The 27285-nt window shown below is 37.3% G+C and overlaps 1 protein-coding gene across 1 annotated transcript; it reads right to left on the bottom strand.

Annotated features, from left to right (window-relative positions):
* Positions 1 to 1752: 1752 nt before the first annotated feature.
* On the bottom strand, positions 1753 to 4346 carry LOC109244925 (probable tyrosine-protein phosphatase At1g05000). Its single transcript, XM_019412094.1, has 5 exons — positions 3842 to 4346; positions 3623 to 3716; positions 2708 to 2762; positions 2569 to 2612; positions 1753 to 2169 (listed from the first exon to the last, which is right to left on the bottom strand). Exons 1-5 carry the CDS (start codon positions 3988 to 3990, stop codon positions 1915 to 1917), a joined length of 597 nt encoding a protein of 198 aa, XP_019267639.1. The 5' UTR covers positions 3991 to 4346; the 3' UTR covers positions 1753 to 1914.
* Between the last annotated feature and the right edge of the window lie 22939 nt (positions 4347 to 27285).

Genomic DNA, 27285 nt, shown 5'->3' with positions numbered 1-27285 from the left:
TATGGATAGGTGGATTAATGCATACTACATCAAACAACAGCAGCTACAACATATGCCAATCCCACAACAAGCAAGTTGGACGGTGAGAAGAATAATTGAATCAAGAGTTACCATGTTGCAGGCTTAGAACTCCAGTGATCACAATACCAGTAGTATTAGACAAATATACCTACAGCTGCTAGGAGAATTGTCAAGAGTGAGCTGAAAATGTCTAGTCTTTTAGAATTCCGCTCGACCAAAGGCAGTATTCACTATGTGGTTGCTACTATATGGAAGACTACCTACTAAGGACAGGCTAGCCAACTGGGGACTAAGTGTCACTCCTCACTGTGTCATGTGCCAAGGTCAGGTTGAAACAAGGGAGCACATGCAATGTTCATATGCAATAGAACTGTGGAAGAAAGTAATGAAATGGATTCAGAAAATCACTCATTTTTCATGAAAACATTTTCTCGAAAAACATTTTCCATAGAAAACATTTTTCTTTATACCAAACACACCCTTATTGTATTTTTGTTGTATATCGAATGTAATTGACATCTATCCTTAACCGTATTTGTCTGGTAAAACTTTTTTCTTTATTTTATCTAACTAATAGCAGAAAACGACAAGTTTCCCATATTACACCCGCAAAAGTCGCATATTCTCATGTATCATCTGATTGGCAAGAAAAGTTGAAGAACTTCACCACAGAAAGCCTTATCTTCACGTTCTCCTTGAATAGTAAAAGCAATAGCTAAAAGTATAATCCATATTTTATAACTAACATTTGGACGATGCATGCAAGTTCACTTATCTGTTTCGTTCTCCCCGTCAACTTCCTTTTAAAATGGACAAACTTTTGCCAGACTTAGTGGGCGTTTGGACATAAGAATTGTAGAATCTCAAAATACGGTGAAATTTTTTTTCAAATGAAAATGGTTGAAATTTAGAGTTGTGTTTGGACATGAATATAATTTTGGGTTGTTTTTGAAGATTTGTGAGTGATTTGAGCGAAAATTTTGAAAAATAGCTTTTTGGAGTTTTATCAAAATGCATCTTCAAGTGAAAATTGAAAATTTTATGAACAAACGTTGATTTCGAAAAAAAGTGAAAACTTTTTGGAAAAAATAATTTTTTTTTTATGTCCAAACGGGCTCTTAATTGAAATCTGGTGAGCTAGGAGTATAATAACTTGTTTGGTCGAGCTTCTCCAATCTTAGAAGTACTTTTTTTTTAAAGTTGAAATATTTGGCCAAGCTTTTGGAAGAAAAAAAAATGCTTTTGAGGAGAAGCAGAAGCAATTTTAGAGAAGCAGAAAAAAATAGCTTCTCTTTTGAGAAAGATACACTTAGAATCAGTTTTCAAAAGCTTGGCCAAACACTAATTGCTGCTCAAAAGTGTTATTCAAATTAATTAGCCAAACACAAATTGCTTCTCATCAAAAGTACTTTTAAGAAAAACACTTTTAAAAAGTATTTCTCAAAATAAGCTGATTTTTAATACGCTATAAGTTTCGACCGATTGTCCCCACAGTGAGTGAGAGTAATGTCTTAGGTGGAATATCCTAATCATTTATTCCACCTTTCATCTTTACTGTATTTCTATAGAATCACCTATGTGCCTTAAAACTCTTTACTCATTACTACTATGACTATGCCTCAATCCTAAGCAAAGCAAATTGGGTCAAGCTTAAACTGAATTAATTTTTTAGTTGTTTAATATGAAGGGTGACTAAGTAATGTACAAGAACAACAATCTACAGAAGAAAAAGGAAAGAAAGAAAGAAGTAGAGCAAAATATAGCATCCGAAACAAATTGGTGTATAAATGAATCTGACGCAGTGTGTAATGACTAAAAAGAAAGAAACTTAAAAGGAATAAAGAGCAATAGGATATCCAATCCAGGCTAAAAATTAAGATGGATAATCCCTTTCTACAGAACAGGAGTCATCTGTGACTTCTGCAGACTTTCTTCGCTGTATAGCAAGCGCCTCTTCTTCGCGCCATAGTACCTATAGATAATGCTCTCGAGACAATGCCTTATGCATGAAACGTCGTAGCTCTCCAGAAATTTGAGGTCTGTTTCCCTCCACTTAGTGCCGGAAAAATGTTTGTACTCCTCAACAACAGCAGACATACACCAGTTCTGCAATTTCCTCAGGCACCCAACAAGGCAACCAGTTCGGTGCTGCACGACAAAATACAAACTTGTTACAGCCATAGCACGCGAATTGGAATTAGTTATGCAGAAATCATAAAGTCTTTGTATTTCACTTGAAGAAAACGACAATGATGCTCAAAATTCAAAAGAAAACAATAACCAGATAGATATGATATGCAATCCATATTTAAACATGAGAGACAACACAATGAATCAACAGATTCCATACATATTACCAGAGGATATATTAGTGGCATACCTACAGCAATGTGCATCTATTAACACGGGCAAAATTCCTCGATAGGAATGAAATATACACACAATAAAGAGAATACTTAGAAGGTAAGCATAGACACAAAAGCCAATGGTGCACAATAAACACACACGTAAGAACAACCCAAACAAGAAAAGATGAAGATTATGTACCTTCCCGCGCTTGCAGTGGATGAGAACTGGGTGATTTCTGACATCTAAAGACCAAAATAAAAAAGAGACAGTAAAAAATCATGTACTGCAAATTAATAGCCATTAAAACATGACAGATAGAGCGGCAAAGAGTGTTTACCAGTTATCACTTTCAGAGCCTCTGTTATAGCACAGCTGGACATAGCTGATGGCTCCTGAATGGAAAAAGGTTCCATTTTACAAAGCAATACTAATGCAAAATGGATATCAAAAGTTTGTACCACTGGTAGATTCAGATAAAAAATTAACATTAACAAGTTTCTTTGTGCGATTTTTTAATATCAAGATAATAGTATGCTGCAGACCTTCTCATTCGAGCATATTCCAAAAATCACCATATAAGAAAAAGAAAAACTCTACAAAATAGAGAATTAAAAAAAGACAATCTCTAAGCATCTAAACTTCATCCAATATTGAAAACAAGAAAATATCATGAGGCAAAATCTTGATGCTGAAAACTTTAGAACAATAGTAGTTGACTTTAATGCAATGTATTTTTCTTTTCTTTACCAAAGAATTAGAACTCTAATTCAATCTAGCTTTAAATTTACCAGCAATATCCAAACATCAAACACAAATTAACCGTTAATTTTTAGTAATGATTCCTAAAACTGCAACTTTTAGAAAGTATTTTCAAGAAGGAAAAAGTTAGTGTGAACTGTACCATTTAGATTCCAACAACCATTTATTCCATTCTATTTAATCATAATTAAAAACCATAAGCCACCAATAAATAAAACCAAAAAAATTACATAAAACGAAAAGGAAAGAAGAAAAAGAACAAAATCTCTCAATTACGAAATTCCATCAATTATACATAACGAGGATAGAAAAATTCTCACAGCTTTCGTTGAATTTCATTTTTATAAACCAAGAAAACATCAAATTAATCATGAAACAACAGCAATAAACAGAAAAACATCCCCTCAAATAATCAACAAAGATTTAAGCTAAAAAAGACAACAGAAAACAATAAAATTAAGTAGAAAACGAAAGAAAAACAAAAAAGGAATACCTTAGTGCCATCAATTCCGAATTGGAAAAGCTTGATATTGTTAATTCGAAGAAACTCCAAATTTTGCTCAGGATAAGGCTCAGGGCACAAATATCTGCAAACACAAACCGCAATTACACCAAACAAAGTCTTTAACACAAACCCAACAAAAGAAAATAGAAATTTGCAATTCATAAAAAAGAGATTTCTTTTTCCCCAAGAAAGAAGAAAAGAACTAACATGATAGAGCGTAGATTAAGGGACTGGAGAAACGTGAAATTGGAGGACTGAGGAAACCCAGATCTATAAATGCAATTATCTTCAACAGCAGAAAAATTTGTGGGCGGCACCAACAAATCACCACCCTCTATTTCCAAAATCTGACACATTTTTTTTTTCTTTTTTCTTTATCAAATCACAATTTACAACCAATGCTAAAGAACAACTACCACCGCCATCATCAACATCATCTTATAATCAGTTTAAAAGGCAAGATAAATGGTTGTTTCAATTTATTTCCATGAGGGCGGCGTGGAAGTTGCAAAGAGGGATGATTGTAGGGTATAGGGTGCTAGGGTCTATCTGTTGGATTGATTTGTAGAAAAGAGCAAATCAAGAAAAAGGCATGATTGCCAAGGGGATTTCTCACTACGTATAATAATAGGATTTGTTTTATGTTGGGACTTGGGATCGTCGAGGAATTTGTATAGATATAGAATTATAGCAAAAGTTTGACTGCTTTCGAAATATAATAAGCGTACCCTACAGTTACCTATTGTTTTTTGACCTTTCAAATTTCGACGAATTCTTTTCTCTATTATGGAATTTTCATGTCCATGAGAAACTAACATGTATACGTGTGTTATATTACTTCCCAAGTAGATCTAGGATCTAAAATTTCTACAACAATTTTAAATTAATATATAATAATAATTAAAGTGATAACTTATGTTTAAGTTATATATATATATATATATATATATATATTATATATATATATATATATATATATATATAAAACTAAACTGAAAGAAGACAAAACTAAACTGAATATGGACTTCTCTTTATGTCTCGTTATCAAACATATGTAGTTACTGGATCATGCCAAAATAAAAGAAAAGTTTTGCCTTACCATACCTTAACTTCGTTGAGTCCTTAATACCTTCCAAGCAATTCTTCAAAAAACTCAACTCAATCTCGTAGGGATCGTTCTAATGTTATCGCTTCTTGATTTCGTACCTGAAATGTTAATCTTCTTGGAAACCCTTGTAGAGAGCTTAAGGGTAAGTTTATGGGGGGTTTTCTGGTCGTGTTCTATGAAAAAAAAGGAAGAGAAAGACGATTTAAAACGTTTATATATATCAACTTTTGAAAAGTCAAAGAGGTGCTAGCTTGGCACCCTAGCATTGGCCCTTCTTCCGACACTTTTATCTTTTTATCCGGATGTCGTATGAATGAACGGTTAAGAGCACTAGAAACTAAATTCCAAGACCTTCAATTTGGTATATAATATGTCCCAAAAAGACCTCATATAACAGACGAAATGTATTGCTCAAAAAGCTTTAGTCACACACCTACTTGTCACCTATGCAGTCTGCGCAGTCTCGCGTAACTGCAAATATTTCTCTACTCCTATGTCGTATCGATGAACGGTTTATTGCGTTAGAAACTAGACTCGTAGATCATCAATCTGGTACGTATATCATCCCCTAATTCCAAGTATATTGGGAGAAAAGCTTAGCTACATTTGACCTAAGTTTCAACACATTTAAGAATGTAACTTGTGATGACCTTTTTCAACTTTTGTTCCACAACTCGCTTGACTTCAAAACATAACACACGTCTATCATACGACTAAAATAACTCATAACATAACCTCCTTATAATTTTAATCACCCTATTCTCACCCCAAAAGTACATTTTATAACATTCCCCAACTTGTCGACTTTCGACAAAACTTATTTTCTTCAATTCGTTTAGCTTCTAAGCCTTCCAACCCTCTTGGTACTTGCCATTCATGATCTTAGATATTTGTAACCTCCATGGTAACATGATTAACTTACTTTATGTACTTTCAAAGATGATCTCAATTCTGAGCTTACATCAAATGACTTAAGACGTACTCTTACGTATGAAAACATGGGGTGTAACATCATTCCCATTTGGAACATTCGTTCTTGAATGTTGGCTGATGTGCTTATCAGTCTCATAACCCATAGCTGCTATGAATATTTTAGTATTTTCCTTACAATCTAGGGAACTGTTCTGTGAATAAATCTGAAAGCTAGGGCATTCCCCCCTTTAGGCCGCTTTCTCACACCACCACTTGTTGTCGGAATTCTTCCAATCTCGTAACTATTGCGACCTTCTGTCATGCAGCCTGTATGACTTTGTCCTTGTATGTGCACCCATGCGACTCTTCTATCCTTTTTCCTCCAGCTTTTAGCCAATCTCTATGCCTCACTTTTGAAACATATACAGAACTATGATAAGTTGTTCCTCCCGGTATATATAGGTGTACTGAAGTTCTTCGTTCGGTACTTTGTTGAACTTATGACTGTTACTATATCTTGTTTTTAAGCCTTGTATATCTATCCGTATGGCTTTACTACATCTAGGTAGGTTATATTATACCATAACACTTACTTCGATTTATTATTACCGAGGTTTGCTACCCAACTTCAGGTTACTCTCTCGCTGCTTATCCTATATGTATAAATCTAAGTCCTTTAGTTCTTCCTCATTACTGTTCATCTTAAGAATGACGGCCTAATCTCATCTCATACTTTGGAACTTTTTTCTGCCCTATTATTGATTCACCTTAATGTTGATCTATAATCTACCACTGATAACGTGAAACCTCTTACGTAATACATTATCACTAGGGCTCACGTCTCATAGGGGAACATCTGAATTTGTTTGCATGATCCACCTAGGCACGATACTATACTTCAATAACCATATATCATCGCATCCCAACGTGATTCATCTTATGGAGGTATTCGAATCTCATGCAATCCATAAAGTCCCTTATCTTTGAATAATTACTCAATCGAAAGCCTAAATGTCATCCTCTTAACATTTATCACAATTACACCCTTATTCTACTACCAGGGCAACATTCCCTCTTTTTTAAATGAAACTCCTCTGAGTTCATTCAAGGTGTACTGAGTTTTTTTTATAACTTACGAAAATCGTCAGCTCTATTATTTTGATGTGTTTAATCCTGAGGGCTTACTTATTCTCGTCACCTTCTCACTTACCTTTTCTTATCCTTACTCTCGTCTACCTAAAACCTTATCGCTCTACCACACTTTGGCTTGCGACCTACACATATCTATTTATACTACTCACAACCTTCCTTTAACTTGATAGCACCACAGATTTCCTTATGTTATTCTTGAACCTCAAGCGAGACATCATGTCGTCTCTAACTCTTCATTACTATCTTAACTAGACCTCTCGGTACCTAGAAATCATAGGTTAAAAGATATGCCACTGACGACACAACTATCATTTGTGGATACTGAATCATAGTGCTTCTAACCCTCTAAATGAAGTCTGGACCATTCACAACCTTATGCACTTGAGTATCCTGTAGCTTCTTCACATTTACCTTACTTACCTTTAAATTTAGCATTGTATTTTTTGTCTCTTTCATAACTACCCTTCCACATAGGTGGAGTTCACATCCACAACTTGAAGCTCTACTATAATACTGCACCTCTGGTGCATATACAATCCAACAGGAGCTTCTTACTTACTCCTTATGAGGCTGGTACTTTTCTAACTGGCTTTATCGTAGAGCCATTATAGAATATAGTTGTTGTACTATCTCTCTTGTACCTCTGATATTAGGAGTGATTTTGCAGTGTTTTGAATCACGATTTCTATATTTATCTGGGTCTAATAATAAGACTCCTGATTCACTTAGCTGATGTAACTCTTTAGTTTCCTCTTCTCCTCAACCTTTAAGTAGGCTTAAACTATCTTCCGATCTGCGGCTCGGGGTATTAGTTATTACTTTCGCCTTTGGTGGACGTGATGGAACATCCATAATATAAGCTTCTAACAATTAAAGCCTTTGTCTGTGAGGTGGATGTGAGCACGTGATTTTTGCCTCACACGAATTACTCCTACAGAATTCCCAAGAATTAGATTTTTCTTTTAATTATTTGTTATTTTAGGAGTAATTGTAGAATTTTCTGATTATTTGCATTGTTGTGTGCATGTTTAATTCTATTTAATTCATGAAAAATACAAAAAATACATTTCATTTGCATTTAGGATTTAATTTTACATATTTTAGATTAATTAGTAAATTAGTTTGTTTTACAAAAATGGAAAAATCACAAAAAATAATTCATTTTTGCACTTTTGATTTCTAGCTTCGATTTTTGTAGTTTACTTTCAATTTGGTAATTAATTACTTATTGTAAATAATGTTTTAAGTAATTAATATAATTTGGTAGGCTAATTTAGTTTTTAAGAATTAGTTTAGGGTTTTATTTTTAATTTGAAAAAAAAAAGAAGAAAAAAGATTTGAATTTGAAAAGAAATTGAATGAAAAAGGAAAATAAAAGAAGGAAATTTGTTTTGGGACAAACCCACTTAAATTCCCAAAGCCCAATTGATTTAAACACCCTTTACCCGTTAAAATTGGCCTAGATCCGCGTCCCAACCCGGTCCGTTCATTTAAGTAACCAAACGACACCGTTTTAGTCTCTCATCATCTGAGCCATTGATTTTACTCAATCGAACGGACGGGAACTGTGGGGATTGACAGTATAAAACTGTCCGAATATGTAACCCCCCCCCCCCCTAACTCATCTCCTTCACCCTTCGTCTCCCTCTTCAGAGACTGAACAAAAACCCTAGAGCTGCCCCAATTTTCCACCGCCTCAAGCCGGCGGCGCTACCTCTGACCGACCCCAAATTAACACCATAAAACCCTTACATCATCCCCTTTCCCAATCCATAACTCTTTTCCCTCGAATCCCTCTGAAACTCGTCGAATCTTAAATCAAAGACCTGAACCCTAAAATCCTAAAATCCCAAATCAGCGAGTTTAATGAAGGTTTGAAACCGAAATTGACCTTATTCGTGTGTTTTCCTTTGAGAACACACGATTAAGGCCCATTTCGATCAAAATCGAAGGCTCGAGGGGTAATTTCAAGATTTGTTCCGACTGGTTCTTAGGTATTTTCATCTTTCTTTTTCCTTCTCTCATTTTTCTTCTTCTTTTGCGTTTAAATTCCAGTTTGCATCTCTTCTTGCTTCATCTCTTCTGTTTTTCTCTATTGTTTTCTTTTCGTTTTGAATCATTTCTAATCGCATATTTAAATTTAAAGTCTGTTAATGCATGATTGTTTTAACTTCTTTGTTCTTGTTGTTATTTCATTTTTTTTTTGTTTTCAAAAGAAAGTAACTCTAAAAATTCTGCCTGACCCTTTGAATTCATATTTTCCTGATTTGAATCTGGGCTCTGTTAATCAGAGGCCTAGGAAAAAGGAATTAAACTAGTCTTGCAAGCCCAGGTTTTTTTTGAGCTGAACCATTGGGTCAAATTGACCCATGAGATTTCTAAAGTAAATAGCAGGAATTTAAGGGTTAGTTTAGGAATTTAGGATAGGGAATATATGTATAACTGATTTAGGAAACTTCTAGGAAGGTGTCTTTGGGACTAAACTGAAATATTGATTTTTGAACTAAGGATTAAACAACAAAAATGAAAACTTCAAAAGGATAAATGTGCAAAAACCGAATTCCTTCTTGCTGCCCTAAGACTTGCCTATAAAGGCACTCTTTCTTCACTCACAAGTCAGATTTTAGAGATTGAAAAACATAAAAAATTGAAAACGGCTGGGTATTTTCTCTCAAGTAAAAAGCACTGAAAAATTGCTCAAAATTTGGCCAGTTTCTGGTTTTCTGATCTTCTTTGTTAGCTAGAAATTCCGAAAGGTTTCGAAGTCTTGCATTTGGGTGACAATGGTTTGATTTTTGGGGATTTAAAAGTTTGATTTGAGCTACTTGGTTTTGGGTACTATTCTATTGCTGGGTTAGGCTGATCCTGCTGCTGCTCTTGCTAATTCCTCATTCCTTTGGTTCTCTTTTGAATTCCAGGCACATGTTTATGAATTCTACCTCATGTGAGGCTTGATTTGAAGTGTGAAATGGAAATCTGGAGTTTTAAGCATAGCCTCAACATGTTCTGATTCATAGTTTAGCTTCGTTTTTTCCTGAATTGCATGGTTCTGAGTTTATCTGATGCACTGTATTTTGCTGGTTTTTCGTAATACTCTTCTAAGAGATGTATTTGGTTTGTACCTAGTGGGAATTCAATTTTCTATCAAGCACCTTATAGCTAGATGTTGATTTGTGACAATTGAACTCTTATTATTGTATCCGATCTTGGACTGTCACAAAAACTTGATGAAAACCTGTTAGTCGAATCAGTAGTTAGATTCTGCGTTCAATCATGTTAAGTAGGGTATACTGTATTAGATCTCTTCCTGCTATGCAATTCATTTGAATTTTATAACATAGTGATGTGTTCATGCGATGGGCAACTGATTGTTTCTTAAGTAGTACTTAGTATAAAGTCATGTTAAAAGAAAGGAAATGGTCTAGGTTACTTTAAGAGTTAAGCTATGCACTGATTTAATTATGGTGTGCTTTTAAGCATATTTAGTTTTAGGTTGACGTTTAGATTCATATTTGTTTATTGGATAATCTCATAGGATTTCATTTGTCTATTATATGTATTGAATAGAGGTTTTAAGTAAATTTGGAATCTTATAATTGTCTTTTGAAACTAGTTGAAGACTAAGTCAAGCATGAGTGCCAAATGATTGTTTGTTATTGGAGGCCTTGTTGGGCTCATGTCAACACTCCTGATTTTATATGCTATTTACGTGCCTGGGGATTCGACCTCGAGTCCTGTCCTATTTAGTCTGTGTTTCTCAAAAGATTTAGGCCATTTCTTTGGGCTTTAGACCATGAGGCCATCTGAAACGGAACTGTATGGCTTCATCATGTCAGGGCCTGCCTCTTATTTTCCCATCTGAATGCTGTTGTTGGCCCAAACCATTTCCTTCAAATAATCGGCCCTGATTCTCTTTAAAGCAATTTCCCTTTAATTATTTTGAACTTTAGTTTAAAAGTGAATTTCCAATTCTTTTAGTGTTTAATTAATTAGATTTTGTTAATAAGTTTGAGGTGTGCCATATTAGACAAGTTATAATTTATGGCCCTCATATAAATACAAAATTAGTTTAGAAATGCCTTGAACCTTCGTAGTTTGCTTTAGGCGCGTTAATTAATAAAATCATCATAAATACGGGTACGGTTCCCGTGACGTAGTTGTGGTACCTAATTCCCAAATCCGGGGGTACATTTATGTGACCCGGCCATAACAACTAATAATTTTAAATAAATTAAACATGTTATAGATCGTGGGTACGATTTTCGTGACACGATTCGCAATGTGTATCAGACAAACAAGTGTACGACAATCGTAACTTGATCTAGAATAATTTCATAAAATAATTAAAAGCGGTTACAAAGCTAAAAATGTACAGTAGGTTTAGAATATGTAATAAATCAGATAATAGGCCAATTTTAATAGTTTAAGCGACCGTGCTAGAACCACAGAATCTGGGGGTGCCTAACACCTTCCCTCGGGTTAACAGAATTCCTTATTCAGAATTTCTGGTTCGCAAACTTCAAAAGGAAATTCGAAATTTCCTCGATTTGGGATTTAAAATAAATTGGTGACTTAGGACACCCATTAAGATATTCCAAGAGGCGACTCTAAATTAAATAAATAATCCCATTTCGAAGAATGTCACTTAAAGTGGAAAAACTCCCTTATATCTCCCTCGGGTGTGTAAAAAGGAGGTGTTACAGCTCTGGCAACTCTGCTGGGGATCAAAACCCAAAACTACGGTTCAGGGTTCAAGAATTCGAGCTTAGCATAACTGTTATAGTTGGCTTCATTTATTATCTGATTTTTACATGTTTGGGCCTAATGTGCTAAATGCCGCCTTTTACTGCTTTGATATTATTTGAATTGTATATAAACTGTTACGGAACCCTTCTCCTTCTCATCTTCGGGGATGTGCACGCTGGCGTGACTCCCTATTCTGTTAGCGTCATACCTTGAAATAAGAAAGAGGCTCGGACAAGTTACAAAGCCGGATGGCCTTTTGGTTCTCGGTACGTAACCCCCTCCTCGGCTCGAGTTGTCCGCTCGGGTACACAAGTCTAGAACAGTATACCCAGGTTTTATACTTAGAATAACTCAGCCTCATGCCGGATCCCTAGTAGGAACGTTTGTTTGCATCATGTGAATTTGACTTTGGGGATTCAACAAAGGGGTTGGGTGCGTCTAGGACAGGTGGACCCCAGAATCAAAGACCATTCTGATGCATATTTTACGTGCTACTTGTACAACTCTTTGCTTCGGTTTGCATGTTGACCGGCTGCTAGAATAGGGAAGGAATTGGGAAAATAAAATTGAGGTATGAGAGAGTTGATTACCCGTTTTCGAAAAAAACCTGGTGTCCAAAATAAGCCGAAACTCTGCCGAAATTTCGAAAAAAAAGAGAAAAAGGAAAAAGAAGAAAGAATTCGGTTTCAAAAGTTTCATGTCTTTCCTCTATTTTTATTATGTCAAAACTAACCGAACTACGTGGGTCTGATTCTCACCGGATGTGAGATACGTAGGCAAACCTCATCAGTTCCGACCCCAATTTTCAAAAAATCTAAAAATATTTTCTTTCAGTTCTTTCTTTAGAAATCTTTCCTTAGAAAATTTAAAAAAAAAAGAAGTTTTTAAACTCAAAATTAGTTTCCTTCTTTCTGAAGTCTTTCATATGGAAAAAGAAATAAAAGAAAAACCAAAAAGAATAAAAATCTGAAATACAGGTTTCCTTTATTTTGAAGTGTTTTTCCAAAAATTAAAAAAAAACCAAAAAAAAGAAGAATAAAAAAGGGAAATTTTTTCTTCTTTAAAAGTATTTCTTTCGTAAATGTTAAAAAAGAAAAATTTGAAAAATTGAAGTCCAAAAATATTTTTGCTTTTCTTTAGAAGTACTTTTGTAAATAAATAAAAATCCCATATATTCAAAACATTTTCTTAAAGTCCCTCTTTCGAAAATTAAGAGGCAACTTCCAAAATCCAAAAATATTTTCTTTCTTCTCTAGAAAGAGATAAAACAAATGAAAATTCAAAAAAATGTCTTCCTTTTAGTTCCAATCAAAAGAAAAGGAATTTTTTTTAGAAGTCTTCCTTTAAAAAAAAAGGAAAAATCAAAATCAAAAATCCAAAAAAATAATTCCTTTCTTCTTTTAAAGCATTTCTTTCGAAATTCCAAAAAAAAAAAAATGTAGCTTATTTACTCTATTCTCGATTTTCCCGAACTACGCAAGATCTGATTCATGCGGGGTCATGATACGTAGGCAATCCCCATCGGATTCGATCATAGTCATAAATAAACGAGAGAAAAAATAATCTGAAAGAAAAATAGAGTGAAAAAAGAAAGAAAAAGTGAAAAAAAAGAGAGTGACAAAAAAAAAAGAGTGCCAAAAATAAAAGAGCGACAGAAATGAAATGAAAAAAAAATCAAGAGTGATTTAAGAGAGGCAAAAATAAAAGGAAAGAAATACATACTGAAAGGGCTAGTTAAGGCCGGGATGAAACATGCAACCGTTCAAACACACGGTAGAAGCATTTAACTGTTAGGTGCATTGCATCCCAACGTGCGATTTCCTATATGTTAAATGTCTCAAAACTAACAAGTTTGTTGGTGTGAGCAAATTAGCCAGGTTCTTTTCAGGTAGTTGGTTTTGTTGGTACGCGGTGATGAACGCACAACTTTGCACGCGACCACAACATTATACACAAAAATCGAGCTCTACCTCCCAGAAATGCCCATCCTTACCAAGCTCCATATAATCCCCAATCAAATGTTCCCTCAGTACAATCCTCGCCCAAGAGAGCCTTTCAAAAGGAATCAGCTCACCCCTATTGGTGAATTATACTTGGGTTTGTTCCAAAAGCTAGTCAGGCGAGGTTTCCTGCAGCCAGTGGCCCCAAACCGGCCAAACCCCGAGTCCCCTCGCGCCGAGATGATGATAGATGTGAATACCACTCTGGAGCAGTGGGGCACAATACAGAGGACTGTTGGACCCTCAGAGGGCAGTTGAAGATTTGATTGAAGCTGAAAGAATCATTTTTCAGGACGAAGAGGCTCCTAACATGATGAACAATCCTCTATCTACTCACACCAATGGGCCAGTAGTCGGAATGACTTGTGAAGATAAGAAATTTGATTCGGTACTGAAGGCCAGTGCAGCCATTTCCGAGATAGAAGAAAAGTAAAAAAAATAAAAAATGGTTGCCAAGCGTGAAAGTTCCCTATCAGACGGGAGTCTCGGTAGCCAGTCTTGCTATCCTTTCTGCAGCCGGATTATCTCAGGGTGTGATCCGGATGTTTTACTCTATTGTCTTACTTTCTGATGTAAACCCTTCTCTCTTCAAAAAAAAATCAAAAAAAAAATTCAAAAATCAAATGAAATTAATATTTCATTGTCCAGGAATGTCTCTTTTCTTAATCTTGTTGTTTTTCTTATTCTCTTTTCAGTTCTGTTAAATGCAGATTTCAATAACATGACATGCTTGCGGACTTCATGCCCAGATCCTAAGACGCTGTCAGACTTCGAAATAATGAATCAAGAACCGGAATATGATGAAGAAGGGGCTTTTAGGGAAATAAATCGAGAATTGGATCAATTTAAGAAACAGAACTTAAATGATACCGTGCCGGTTAATTTGGGTAGTTCTGAAGAAGTCAAAGAATCCAAGATAAGCATTCACACAGATGAAAAAATCCGGGATGCGTTGATCCAACTGTTGTTTGAATTCAAAGATGTGTTTGCTTGGTCATACGATGACATGCCAGGGCTAAGTGTTGATTTGGTGGTTCATAAGTTGCCAACTTACCCCGATTATCCCCCTGTCCAGCAAAAGCAAAGAAAGTTCAAAACTGAATCAGTGACAAGATTAAAGAAGAGGTCACAAAACAGTTGAAAGCGGGGGTGATCCGGGTGGTTCAATACACCACATGGTTAGCCAATGTAGTTCCAGTGCCAAAGAAGGACGGTAAAACTCGAGTGTGTGTGGATTACAGAGATCTGAACAAAACAAGTCCTAAGGATAACTTCCCTTTGCCAAACATCCACATCCTTGTTGATAACTACGCCAAACATGAGATACAGTCCTTCGTGGATTGTTACGCAGGATATCACCAGGTGTTGATGGATGAAGAGGATGCAGAAAAGACAGCTTTTACCACACCCTGGGGCACGTACTGTTACAGGGTCATGCCTTTTGGTCTGAAGAACGTTGGGGCAACCTATATGAGGGCCATGATGCCATTTTTCATGACATGATGCACCAAGAGATAGAGGTGTATGTAGACGATGTAATCATCAAATCCAGGACCCAGGACGGCCATATTCGGGACTTGAGAAAATTCTTTGAGCGGCTACGCAATGATTTGAAGCTAAATCCAGCCAAATGTGCATTTGGGGTTCCGTCTGGCAAGCTCTTGGGATTTATAGTCAGTCGAAGGGGCATCGAGTTAGACCCAACGAAGATAAAGTCCATTCGAGATTTTCCCCCTCCAAGAACCAAGAAAGAGGTTATGAGCCTGCTTGGAAGGTTGAACTACATTAGCCGATTCATTGCTCAGTTAACTTCTACATGTGAACCAATCTTCAAGCTGTTAAAGAAAGATGCAGCAGTCAAATGGATGGATGAGTGTTAGGATGCTTTTGACAAGACCAAAGAATATTTGTCGAATCCGCTAGTTTTGGTCCCACCTGAACCTAGGAGGCCGTTGTTCCTATACTTGACAATGTTGGAGAATTCTTTTGGATGTGTCCTCAGGAAACATGATGTGACCGGGAAAAAAGAGCAGGCAATCTACTATCTGAGTAAGAAGTTTACCAGTTATGAAGCTAAGTATACTTTGTTGGAAAGAACTTGCTGTGCTTTAACTTGGGTCGCTTAGAAGCTGAGGCACTACTTGCTAGCCTACACCACTTATCTCATAACCAGGTTGGATCCTCTAAAGTACATATTCCAGAAGCCATTGCCCACAGGGAGGTTAGCAAAGTGGCAGATCCTGCTCACCAAATTTGACATAGTCTATGTCACCCGCACGACAATGAAAGCCCAGGCTTTAGCAGATCACCTGGCTGAAAACCCTATTGATGATGAATACCAGGCTTTGAGCACCTACTTCCCGGATGAAGAGGTAAATTCAATTGAGGTAATATCCGAAGACACCCATGCTTGGAAAATGTTCTTTGACGGGGCTGTGAACGCAAAAGGTTTTGGAATTGGGGCAATCTTGATCTCACCCACTGGTCAGCATTATCCAGCCACAGCCCGACTTCGGTTTTTCTGCACAAACAACACGACCGAGTATGAAGCCTGAATTATGGGTATGAACATGGCAATTGACCAAGATGTTGAAGAATTGTTAATCATGGGAGATTCGGATCTGATTATCCGACAAGCCCAAGGAGAATGGGAGACTCGAGATGTCAAACTTATTCCCTACAGGCAACATGTGGAAGATCTTAGCAAGCGATTCAAGTCAATAGAGTTCAGGTACATCCCTCATTGTCTCAATGAACTAGCTGATGCACTTGCTACTTTGGCCTCGATGCTGCCATACCTAGGAAATGGCCACATTGATCCCTTGGAAATCCAAATCCGAGAAAGGCACGGTTACTGTAATGCTGTTAAGGCAGAACTAAATATTCAGCCATGGTATCATGACATCAAAGATTTCTGAAAACTAAAGAATACCCCGAACAAGCCAGTGGAGACCAAAAGAGAACCCTTAGACGGCACGCAAGTGGTTTCTTCTTGAGCGGTGATGTCTTGTACAAAAGAACTCCGGATCTCAACTTGTTAAGATGTTTTGACGCCGAAGAGGCCGGAAGAATCATGTATGAAGTGCACGCAGGAGTGCGCGGACCCCACATGAACGGGTATGTTTTGGCAAAGAAAATCCTTCGAGCGGGTTATTACTGGATGACTATGGAAAAAGACTGCTTCAGTTTCGTCCGGAAGTGTCATCAATGTCAGGTGCACGGTGATTTGATTCATGCACCGCTTACAGAACTGCATCCCATGTCAGTGCCTTGGCCATTTGTTGCCTGGGGCATGGACGTCATTGGGCCGATTGAGCCAAAAGCTTCAAATGGACATAGATTCATATTGGTCGCTATCGACTACTTCACAAAGTGGGTCGAAGCAATTACTCTCAAATCCGTCACCAAGAAAGCTGTAGTAGACTTCGTGCATTCCAACCTCATCTGTCGTTTTAGTATTCCTGCAACTATTATTACGGGTAATGCTGCAAATTTGAATAGTCATTTGATGAGGGAGATATGTGAACAATTCAAGATAACACATCGGAACTCTACTCCTTATCGTCCCAAAGCCAATGGTGCCGTCGAAGCAGCGAACAAGAACATCAAAAAGATTTTGAGAAAGATGATTCAAAGTTCCAGGCAGTGGCATGAAAAGTTGCCTTTTGCATTGTTGGGGTATCGCACTATTGTGCGCACATCGGTCGGAGCAACCTCGTACCTTTTGGTTTATGGCACTGAAGCCGTAATAACCACGGAAGTTGAATCCCTTCTCTCCGGATCATTGTTGAAGCTGAAATTGAAGACAGTGAGTGGGTCAAAACCCGTCTGGAACAATTGATCTTGATCGATGAAAAGCGAATGGCCGCGGTCTGCCACGGGCAGTTGTATCAACAAAGAATGGCCCGTGCCTACAACAAGAAAGTGCGGCCTAGAAACTTGAAGTGGAGCAACTCGTTTTAAGGCGTATTCTCCCCCATTATCAGGAAGCAAAAGGAAAATTTGCTCCTAATTGGAAAGGCCCATACATTATCAGAAAATTGTTGCCAAAAGGGGCATTGTATCTGGGAGACATTGAAGGAAATGACCCTGAAACAGCTGTAAATGCAGATGCGGTCAAAAGGTACTATGTCTAATCCTTCTGCAGCATTAACATTATCTGATTGGGATGACGAAGGCTTTTATTCTTGCTACCCCAAACACTCCAACCCTTTGTTAACCCTTTGAGACGGTTACCTTTCTTTCATTACCCTCTTTGGAACTTGAAGATGTTAGTAAAAAAAATGATGAAAAAAAAATAAAAAGAAAAACAAAAACAAAAACAAAATGTTTCCCTGAACTACGTTTGACTTGATTCCGAAAGGATACATAGGCAGCCTCTCTCTGGGGTTCAGTCACACCAAAATAAAAATCCAAAGTCCCCCAAAAAGTGAAACTGGGGAAGATGTTATAATGGTTCGGCGATGGTCCCGCCCAAAAGGTTCCAAAGTTGTAACTCAATCCAAATCCTTTTTACCCAAACCCTAATTCAAGTCCTTCTGATCAATCGGTGAGAATGTTCAAGGATCACAGAACACAGCTACTTGGATCTGATACAAAGAAATGAGAGAAATAAAATGAGAGAGTCTTATTGGTGAAAACCCACACGGGCACCGTGAGGCGATGGTAAGCAGAGAAATGCAAAATGAGAGAGTCTTGTTGGTGAAAACTCGCAAAGAGCACTATAAGGCGATGGTGAGTAGAGAAATGAGAGAGGTCAGCTCGCGAAATCCCGCAAAGGGCACCCTTGATCGAACAAAGGATCCTCATAGCCATCAGCACCGACAGAGTCCTGGCAAGGTTTCTCGATTTTGAGGCAAAAAATTGTGATGAATTTCTGAGAGTCGGATGGTTTATACAGATCAGGCATCCAGTCCAAAAGGCATGTCATGTTCATTGAAGTCCGCAGATACTCCAGATAATTCCTTCTTTCCTTTCCCCGAAAGGGACACTTCTTGTTTTAAGCTCATTCTCCGTTCCATTATTTGTTTTCTTTGAATCCCTTTCGGTCTAACACTGTTCCGAAACTAAGACAAAGAAAGGATGGCAAGACTGATTTATAGGGCTCTCATTTGGCGCGAGCTAATGTGCAAAAAGGCAACCAGCCTCGTCACGGGCATCAAGTCGACCCCGACTAGCCATGGCGGCCGATGCTTCGAAATCAAAACTCTTGGAAGGAAAAAATCAAATTAAAGTGCCTATAAAGGCAATTGAAGCCTAAAAGGTTGAGTCCCACGTGGCTAACCGCCTCGGCAAAAGTTGAAGAAGCCAGGGTACCCCAAATGCTTTGAAATTGAAGTTGGAAGAAAGAAGCCAGAAAAGAAAGGCCTACAAAGGTGAAATAAAGTTGGAATAGGTTAAGTCCCACGCGACTAGCCGTTGTAGCAAAGTTTGAGGAGCCAAAAGTTCCCCAATGTTCCAAATAAAAAAAATTAAAAAAAAAAGAAAAAAAAAGAAAAAAAAAGAAGAAAAAAGAAAAAGGAAGTCAGAAAGGAAAGGCCTACGAAGGCAAAATAAAGTCGAAAAGGTTGAGTTCCACCAACCAACCGTCATGGCAAAATCNAACATTAGGGCTCCAATCTCTGAGTTGAGATTTTAGACATAGGGCCTCCATTCCCTAGTCGCCTTTTTTGCCAACATTAGGGCTCCAATCCCTAAGTTGAGATTTTAGACATAGGGCCTCCATTCCCTAGTTGCCTTTTTTACCAACATTAGGGCTCCGATCCCCGAGTTGAGTTTTTAACATAGGGCCTCCATTCCCTAGTCACATTTTATCAACATTAGGGCTCCAATCCCTAAGTTGAAATTTTAGACATTGGGCCTCCAGTTGAATTTAATAGGGCTCCATTCCCTAGTCGCTTTTGCCAACATTAGGGCTCCAATCCCTAAGTTGATATTTTAGACATAGGGCCTCCATTCCCTAGTCGCCTTTTTGCCAACATTAGGGCTCCAATCCCTAAGTTGAGATTTTAGACATAGGGCCTCCATTCCCTAGTCGCCTTTTTGCCAACATTAGGGCCCCAATCCCTGAGTTGAGATTTTTGGACATAGGGCTTCCATTCCCTAGTCGCCTTTTTGCCAACATTAGGGCTCCAATCCCTAAGTTGAGCCAACATTAGGGCTCCAATCCCTGGTTGAGATTTTTTGACATAGGGCCTCCATTCCCTAGTCGCCTTTTTGCCAACATTAGGGCTCCAATCCCTGAGTTAAGATTTTTAGACATAGGACCTCCATTCCCTAGTCGCCTTTTGCCAAAATTAGGGCTCCAATCCCTAAGTTGAGATTTTAGACATAGGGCCTCCATTCCCTAGTCGCCTTTCTTGCCAAAATAGGGTCTCCATTCCCTAGTTGAGATTTTTAGACATAGGACCCCCATTCCCTAGTCGCCTTTTTTTCCAACATTAGGGCTTCAATCCCTAAGTTGAGATTTTAGACATAGGGCCTCCATTCCCTAGTCGCCTTTCTTGCCAACATAGGGCTCCATCCCTAGTTGAGATTTTAGCATAGGCCTCCATTCCCTAGTCGCCTTTTTGCCAACATTAGGGCTCCAATCCCTGAGTTGATATTATTAGACATAAGGCCTCCATTCCCTAGTCGCCTTTTTGCCAACATTAGGGCTCCATCCCTAGTCGCCTTTTGCCAACATTAGGGCTCCAATCCCTGAGTTGAGATTTTTAGACATAGGGCCTCCATTCCCTAGTCGCTTTTTTTGCCAACATTAAGGCTTCAATCTCTAAGTTGAGATTTTAGACATAGAGCCTCCATTCCCTAGTTGCCATTTTGTCAACATTAGGGCTCCAATCCCTGAGTTGAGATTTTTAGACATAGGGCCTCCATTCCCTAATCGCCTTTTTTTCCAACATTAGGGCTCCAATCCCTAAGTTGAGATTTTAGATATAGGGCCTCCAATCCCTAGACGCCTTTTTGCCAACATTAGGGCTCCAATCCCTAAGTTGAGATTTTTAGACATAGGGCCTCCATTTCCTAGTCGCATTTTTGCCAACATTAGGGCTCCAATCCCTAAGTTGATATCTCTTTCTCCTAAAGACACACAATCCTTATTTTATCGCTTTCAAAAAAAAATCTAGATTTCAGTTACAATTAACTCACGAAATTTTCCTAGTGAAAACTGGGGCGGAAAAATTTCGTTCGTTTGTTTGTTTTGGTGTCTGAGCAGGTTTTACCTCGAGACAAAGGGTTCGAGATGACTAAAAGAATGAGTCTCAATCCAGAATAAAGAAAAGAAGAAAAAAACAAAAAAAAGAAGTGAACTCAAAGTACTGAAACGGAGAAAAAAGCGGACTGCTCAAGATATGATTGAAGTTACAAGCTTCGCATGTCCCGCCTTAATCCAAAGCTGAAGAAAGAACCAACACCTACAACTGACGAGCATCAAGATTCAGATCGGAGTCCACAACAAGAACCAGCTAAGACTCAAGATCAAGCTCCAAGAGATTTATAGATAATAATCTTGTAACTCGTAATTGATAGGCTTAGCTAGTTTAGCTTTTTATTTTTTATTTTGGTGTAATAAGGAGTTCAGCAAGCAGTAGCAGCAGCAGCAACAGTGAAATCACAGCTTCCTGGTAGTCCCGGCTACCAAAACTTCCAGAACTACACTGACATGATTTCTTAATAGCTAAGGATATGTAGGCAACCTTTGAAGCAAGGTTCGGTCAACTCTTTTCAAAAATGCTTCTCATGGAGTGTCAAACGGGGAAAAATCCCTCATAATTGCTCATTTTATCTTTGCCCGAAAACCCTTCGTGTCTCCGAGCAAAGAGGGGCAGTTGTGAGCACGTGATTTTTGCCTCACACGAATTACTCCTACAGAATTCCCAAGAATTAGATTTTTCTTTTAATTATTTATTATTTTAGGAGTAATTGTAGAATTTTCTAATTATTTGCATTTCTGTGTGCATGTTTAATTCTATTTAATTCATGAAAAATACAAAAATACATTGCATTTGCATTTAGGATTTAATTTTACATATTTTAGATTAATTAGTAAATTAGTTTGTTTTACAAAAATGAAAAAATCACAAAAAATAAATCATTTTTGCAATTTTGATTTCTAGCTTCGATTTTTGTAGTATACTTTCAATTTGGTAATTAATTAGTTGTTGTAAATAATATTTTAAGTAATTAATATAATTTGGTAGGCTAATTTAGTATTTAAGAATTAGTTTAGGGTTTTATTTTTAATTTGAAAAAAAAGGAGAAGAAAAAGATTTGAATTTGAAAATAAATTGATAGAAAAAGGAAAATAAAAGAAGGAAACCTGTTTTGGGCCAAACCCACTTAAATTCCCAAAGCCCAATTGATTTAAACACCCTTTACCCATTAAAATTGGCCCAGATCCGCGTCCCAACCCGGTCCGTTCATTTAAGTAACCAAACGACACTGTTTTAGTCTCTCATCATCTGAGCCGTTGATTTTACTCAATGGGACGGACAGGAACTGTGGGGATTGGAAGTATAAAACTGTCCGAATCTGTAACCCCCCTAACTCATCTCTTTCACCCATCGTCTCCCTTTTCAGAGACTGAACAAAAACCCTAGAGTTGCCCCAATTTTCCACCGCCTCAAGCCGGCGGCGCTACCTCTGACCGGCCCCAAATTAATACAATAGAACCCTTACATCATCCCCTTTCCCAATCCATAACTCTTTTCCCCCGAATCCCTCTGAAACTCGTCGAATCTTAAATCAAAGACCTGAACCCTAAAATCCCAAAATCCCAAATCAACGAGTTTAATGAAGGTTTGAAACCGAAATTGACCTTATTCGTGTGTTTTCGTTTGAGAACACACGATTAAGGCCCATTTCGGTCAAAATCGAAGGCTCGAGGGGTAATTTCAAGATTTGTTCCGACTGGTTCTTAGGTATTTTTATCTTTCTTTTTCCTTCTCTCATTTTTCTTCTTCTTTTGCGTTTAAATTCCAGTTTGTATCTCTTCTTGCTTCATCTCTTCGGTTTTTCTCTATTGTTTTCTTTTCGTTTTGAATCATTCGCATGTTTAAATTTAAAGTCTGTTAATGCATGATTGTTTTAACTTCTTTGTTCTTGTTGTTATTTCATTTTTATTGGTTTTCAAAAGAAAGTAACTCTTAAAATTCTGCCTGACCCTTAATTCATATTTTCCTAATTTGAATTTGGGCTCTGTTAATCAGAGGTCCAGGAAAAAGGAATTAAACCAGTCTTGCAAGCCCAGGTTTTTTTTAGCTGAACCATTAGGTCAAATTGACCCATGAGATTTCTGAAGTAAATAGCAGGGATTTAAGGGTTAGTTTAGGAATTTAGGCTAGGGAATATATGTATAACTGATTTAGGAAGCTTCTGGGAAGGTGTCTTTGGGACTAAACTGAAATACTGATTTTTTAACTAAGGATTAAACAGCAAAAATGAAAACTTCAAAAGGATAAAAGTGCAAAAACTGAATTCCTTCTTGCTGCCCTAAGACTTGCCTATAAAGGCACTCTTTCTTCACTCACAAGTCAGATTTTAGAGTTTGAGAAACACAAAAAATTGAAAACGGTTGGGTATTTTCTCTCAAGTAAAAAGCACTGAAAAATTGCTCAAAATTTGGCCAGTTTCTGGTTTTTTGATCTTCTTTGTTAGCTAGAAATTCTGAAAGGTTTCGAAGTCTTGCATTTGGGTGAAAATGGTTTGATTTTTGGGGATTTAAAAGTTTGGTTTGAGCTGCTTGGTTTTGGGTACTGTTCTATTTCTGGGTTAGGCTGATCCTGTTGCTGCTCTTGCTAATTCCTCATTCCTTTGGTTCTCTATGGAATTCCAGGTACATGTTTCTGAATTCTACCTCATGTGAGGCTTGAATTGAAGTGTGAAATGGAAATCTGGAGTTTTAAGCATAGCCTCAACATGTTCTGCTTCATAGTTTAGCTTCATTTTTTCCTGAATTACATGGTTCTGAGTTTATCTGATGCATTGTATTTTGCTGGTTGCTCGTAATACTCTTCTAAGAGCTGTATTTGGTTTGTACCTAGTGGGAATTCAATTTTCTATCAAGCACCTTATAACTAGATGTTGGTTTGTGACAATTGAACTCTTATTATTGTATCTGATCTTGGATTGTCACAAAAACTTGATGAAAACCTGTTAGTCGAATCAGTAGTTAGATTCTGCGTTCAATCATGTTAAGTAGGGAATGCTATATTAGTTCTCTTCCTGATATGCAATTCATTTGAATGTTATAACATAGTGTTGTGTTCATGCGATGGGAAACTGATTGTTTCTTAAGTAGTAGTTAGTATAAAATCATGTTAAAAAGAAAAGGAAATGGTCTAGGTTACTTTAAGAGTCAAGCTATGCACTGATTTACTTATGGTGTGCTTTTAAGCATGTTTAGTTTGAGGTTGATGTTTCGATTCATATTTGTTTATTGGATAATCTCATAGGATTTCATTTGTCTATTATATGTATTGAACAGAGGTTTTAAGTAAATTTGGAATCTTATAATTGTCTTTTGAAACTAGTTGAAGACTAAGTCAAGCATGAGTGCCAAATGATTGTTTGTTATTGGAGGCCTTGTTGGGCTCATGTCAACACTCCTGAATTTATATGTTATTTACGTGCCTGGGGTTTCGACCTCGAGTCCTACCTTATTTAGTCTGTGTTTCTCAAAAGATTTAGGTCGTTTCTTTGGGCTTTAGACCATGAGGCCATCTGAAACGGAACTGCATGGCCTCATCATGTCAGGGCCTGCCTCTTAATTTCCCATCTGAATGCTATTGTTGGCCCAAACCATTTCCTTCAAATAATCGGCCATGTTTCTTTTAAAGCAATTTCCCTTGAATTAGTTTGAACTTTAGTTTAAAAGTGAATTTCTAATACTCTTAGTGTTTAATTAATTAGATTCCGTTAATAAGTTTGAGATGTGCCATATTAGACAAGTTATAATTTATGGCCCTCATATAAGTACAAAATTAGTTTAGAAATGCCTTGAACCTTCGTAGTTTGCTTTAGGCGCGTTAATTGATAAAATCATCATAGCTACGGGTACGGTTCCCGTGATGTAGTTGTGGTACTTAATTCTCAAATCTGGGGGTACATTTATATGACCCGACCATAACAACTAATAATTTTAAATAAATTAAACATGTTGTAGATCGTGAGTACGGTTCCCGTGACACGATTCGCAATGTGTATCAAACAAACAAGTGTACGACAATCGTAACTTGTTCCAGAATAATTCCATAAAATAATTAAAAGCAGTTACAAAGCTAAAAATGCACAATAGGTTTATAATATGTAATAAATCAGATAATAGGCCAATTTTAATAGTTTAAGCGACCATGCTAGAACCACGGAATCCGGGAAAGCCTAACACCTTCCCTCGGGTTAACAGAATTCCTTATTCAGAATTTCTGGTTCGCAGACTTCAAAAGGAAAGTCGAAATTTCCTCGATTTGGGATTTAAAATAAATTGGTGACTTGGGACACCCATTAAAATTTTCCAAGTGGCGACTCTAAAAATTAAATAAATAATCCCATTTCGAATAATGTCACTTAAAGTGGAAAAAACTCCCTTATATCCCCCTCGGGTCTGTGAAAAGGAGGTGTGACAATGGACCCAATTCTTTCTTTTAACTTATATCAGAGTCTCCTATTGCTATAGGAATGTCAACATATATGCTGCATGGATAATACACCGAAATCTTAAGTGCGTTCAGAATGCAACTAACTCTGGGTCATTGATCGAATAATTCCTTTCGCGCCTTCTCAACTTTCTTTAAAAAGTAAGCAATTACTTTTCCTGGTCATTCTTCCACTTGTTGCATGAATACTTGGCTTATCTTAGTGCCCACACCTATTGGAATTTCGTGCAACACATATGATCTCGAATATTACTTTTTTTTCTGTTCACCAGCCATGATAGGTGCCACTTTCTTATGGAGTGTATACAATATTATAGTGAGATTGTTGTTATAAGATCATCCTCTTTGGGTCACTATGCTTAGCTTGAAGCCTTCTTCCCTATTTTCTCAACTAGTCTTTTGTTGTAGTGCTTAGGGAAGACCCTCTGACTCTTGTAAAGCTGTGAGCTTATTACATTGTATACCCCACGGAATTTCTGATGTTCTTACTCGCCTATCATTATCCTTAGTTACTTACCTCAACGCCCTTGTGCTCGTAAGGTTGCTTCTAAATTAAATTTTCGATTGTCTCTCTAGTGGCACTCTCTTTTATTTCTCTAACACCTATACTGTACTTTCTACTACCCCAACTCCTATCTAAATATTTCTCAAGGATTACGATGACGTATCTGTGAGACTGAATTTCCTATGCTGGGTTTTACTACGTTTATCTTGCATGATCTACTGATTTATCTGGGACCTCTTGTCTAGCCATAACTAAGCTCTTCCTGAATCAACTACTAACATATTCGTCAGCCCATGCTCATATTTATATTCTGTGTAACCTCTCTTGGGTTATGTCTTTTGTCTTAACTTACCTTTTGTACTGGCTCCTAATGTATCAAATGTTCATTCACACTTATTTATCAATAACATCTAATGTGGGAACCCTTACTGCCTCTCCCGACATCATACTTGAATAATGTTCTGGAGTCGTAATATATCTATAAGATCTGAATAAATGCAATCTCATTCCTTTTGCCTTTTTACCACATTCTTTCTTTACTATTCCATAGTTACTTGAACTACATAACTCTGACTTACTACCATATCACACAGTCTTCCCCCCTTTAGGGGAGTACTAGCATTTAATGCTGTGAAGATTTACCTATATATGGTTTATCTCTTCATCTTTGGAATCTTTTCACGTCTTCACTAACTCTTACTCGCCTTGCGGTGACCCTTCTCTACCAGGGATAAGTGAATTCCTTACGCACGAGGGTGACACCTAGTGTAACCGGCACATTTAGTCCCTTAAGCTTAACTTTGCTCAAAGTTTTTGCTTTGGCAGAGCGTCTTCCTAAATGACCTTTAAAGGTTATTCTTCTGTTGTCCATTTTATTGTTACTGGAATGCGATCTTTGAAATTCTCTTGATGTCGACTATTATCACATCATTTGATCCTTAATTGATGTTCAGTTTATCTTATTCACTAGCCCATGCTGATTTCTCTTACTCCGGGTGTCTAAATTTTTATTCTGGTAATCACGTTGGACTCACCAACTCATTTCTTGAAATGAGGATATGGCTTATGGCCTATACTCTTTTATTGTCTCAAGGCATGTCACCTTTTATCTTTTCATTCACTTGACTATAGACTCTGTCATCATATCATATTTTGATTTACCATTATCATCCATTTATCACATCTTATAAATAATACTTTATTTACTCTCTTTTTATTCTCCTGCTAATATTTTCGTCTATTACCTTATTCTGAAAACTTCAACAAAATATTCTTTTGCTTTTAGCTCCCCTTGCTCTATCCACTGGCTTTTCAGGTCACCTACCATTCTCTCTTTACTAGGGACGGGAGCTATACAAAGATAAATATTTATCCCTTCTAGGATTCCACTGCCTGTCTTCTGAAATTTTTCTGGACATTCTAGTGTTCAGATCTAAATGTATTGTTCTAGAGTGTGTACCATCGGGGTGTCACGACTTGTAGACTCCCTAGAATAGAACTACTCTAATACTAAGTTTGTCACGTCCCAAACCTGAAGAGGCGCGGCCGACACTCGGTGCCATACTTGGCCCGAG

This window comes from Nicotiana attenuata, unplaced genomic scaffold (genome assembly GCF_001879085.1).
Source record: "Nicotiana attenuata strain UT unplaced genomic scaffold, NIATTr2, whole genome shotgun sequence".
In the NCBI taxonomy this organism is placed as follows: Eukaryota; Viridiplantae; Streptophyta; class Magnoliopsida; order Solanales; family Solanaceae; genus Nicotiana; species Nicotiana attenuata.
This window is presented reverse-complemented; position numbering and strand designations above follow the sequence as displayed.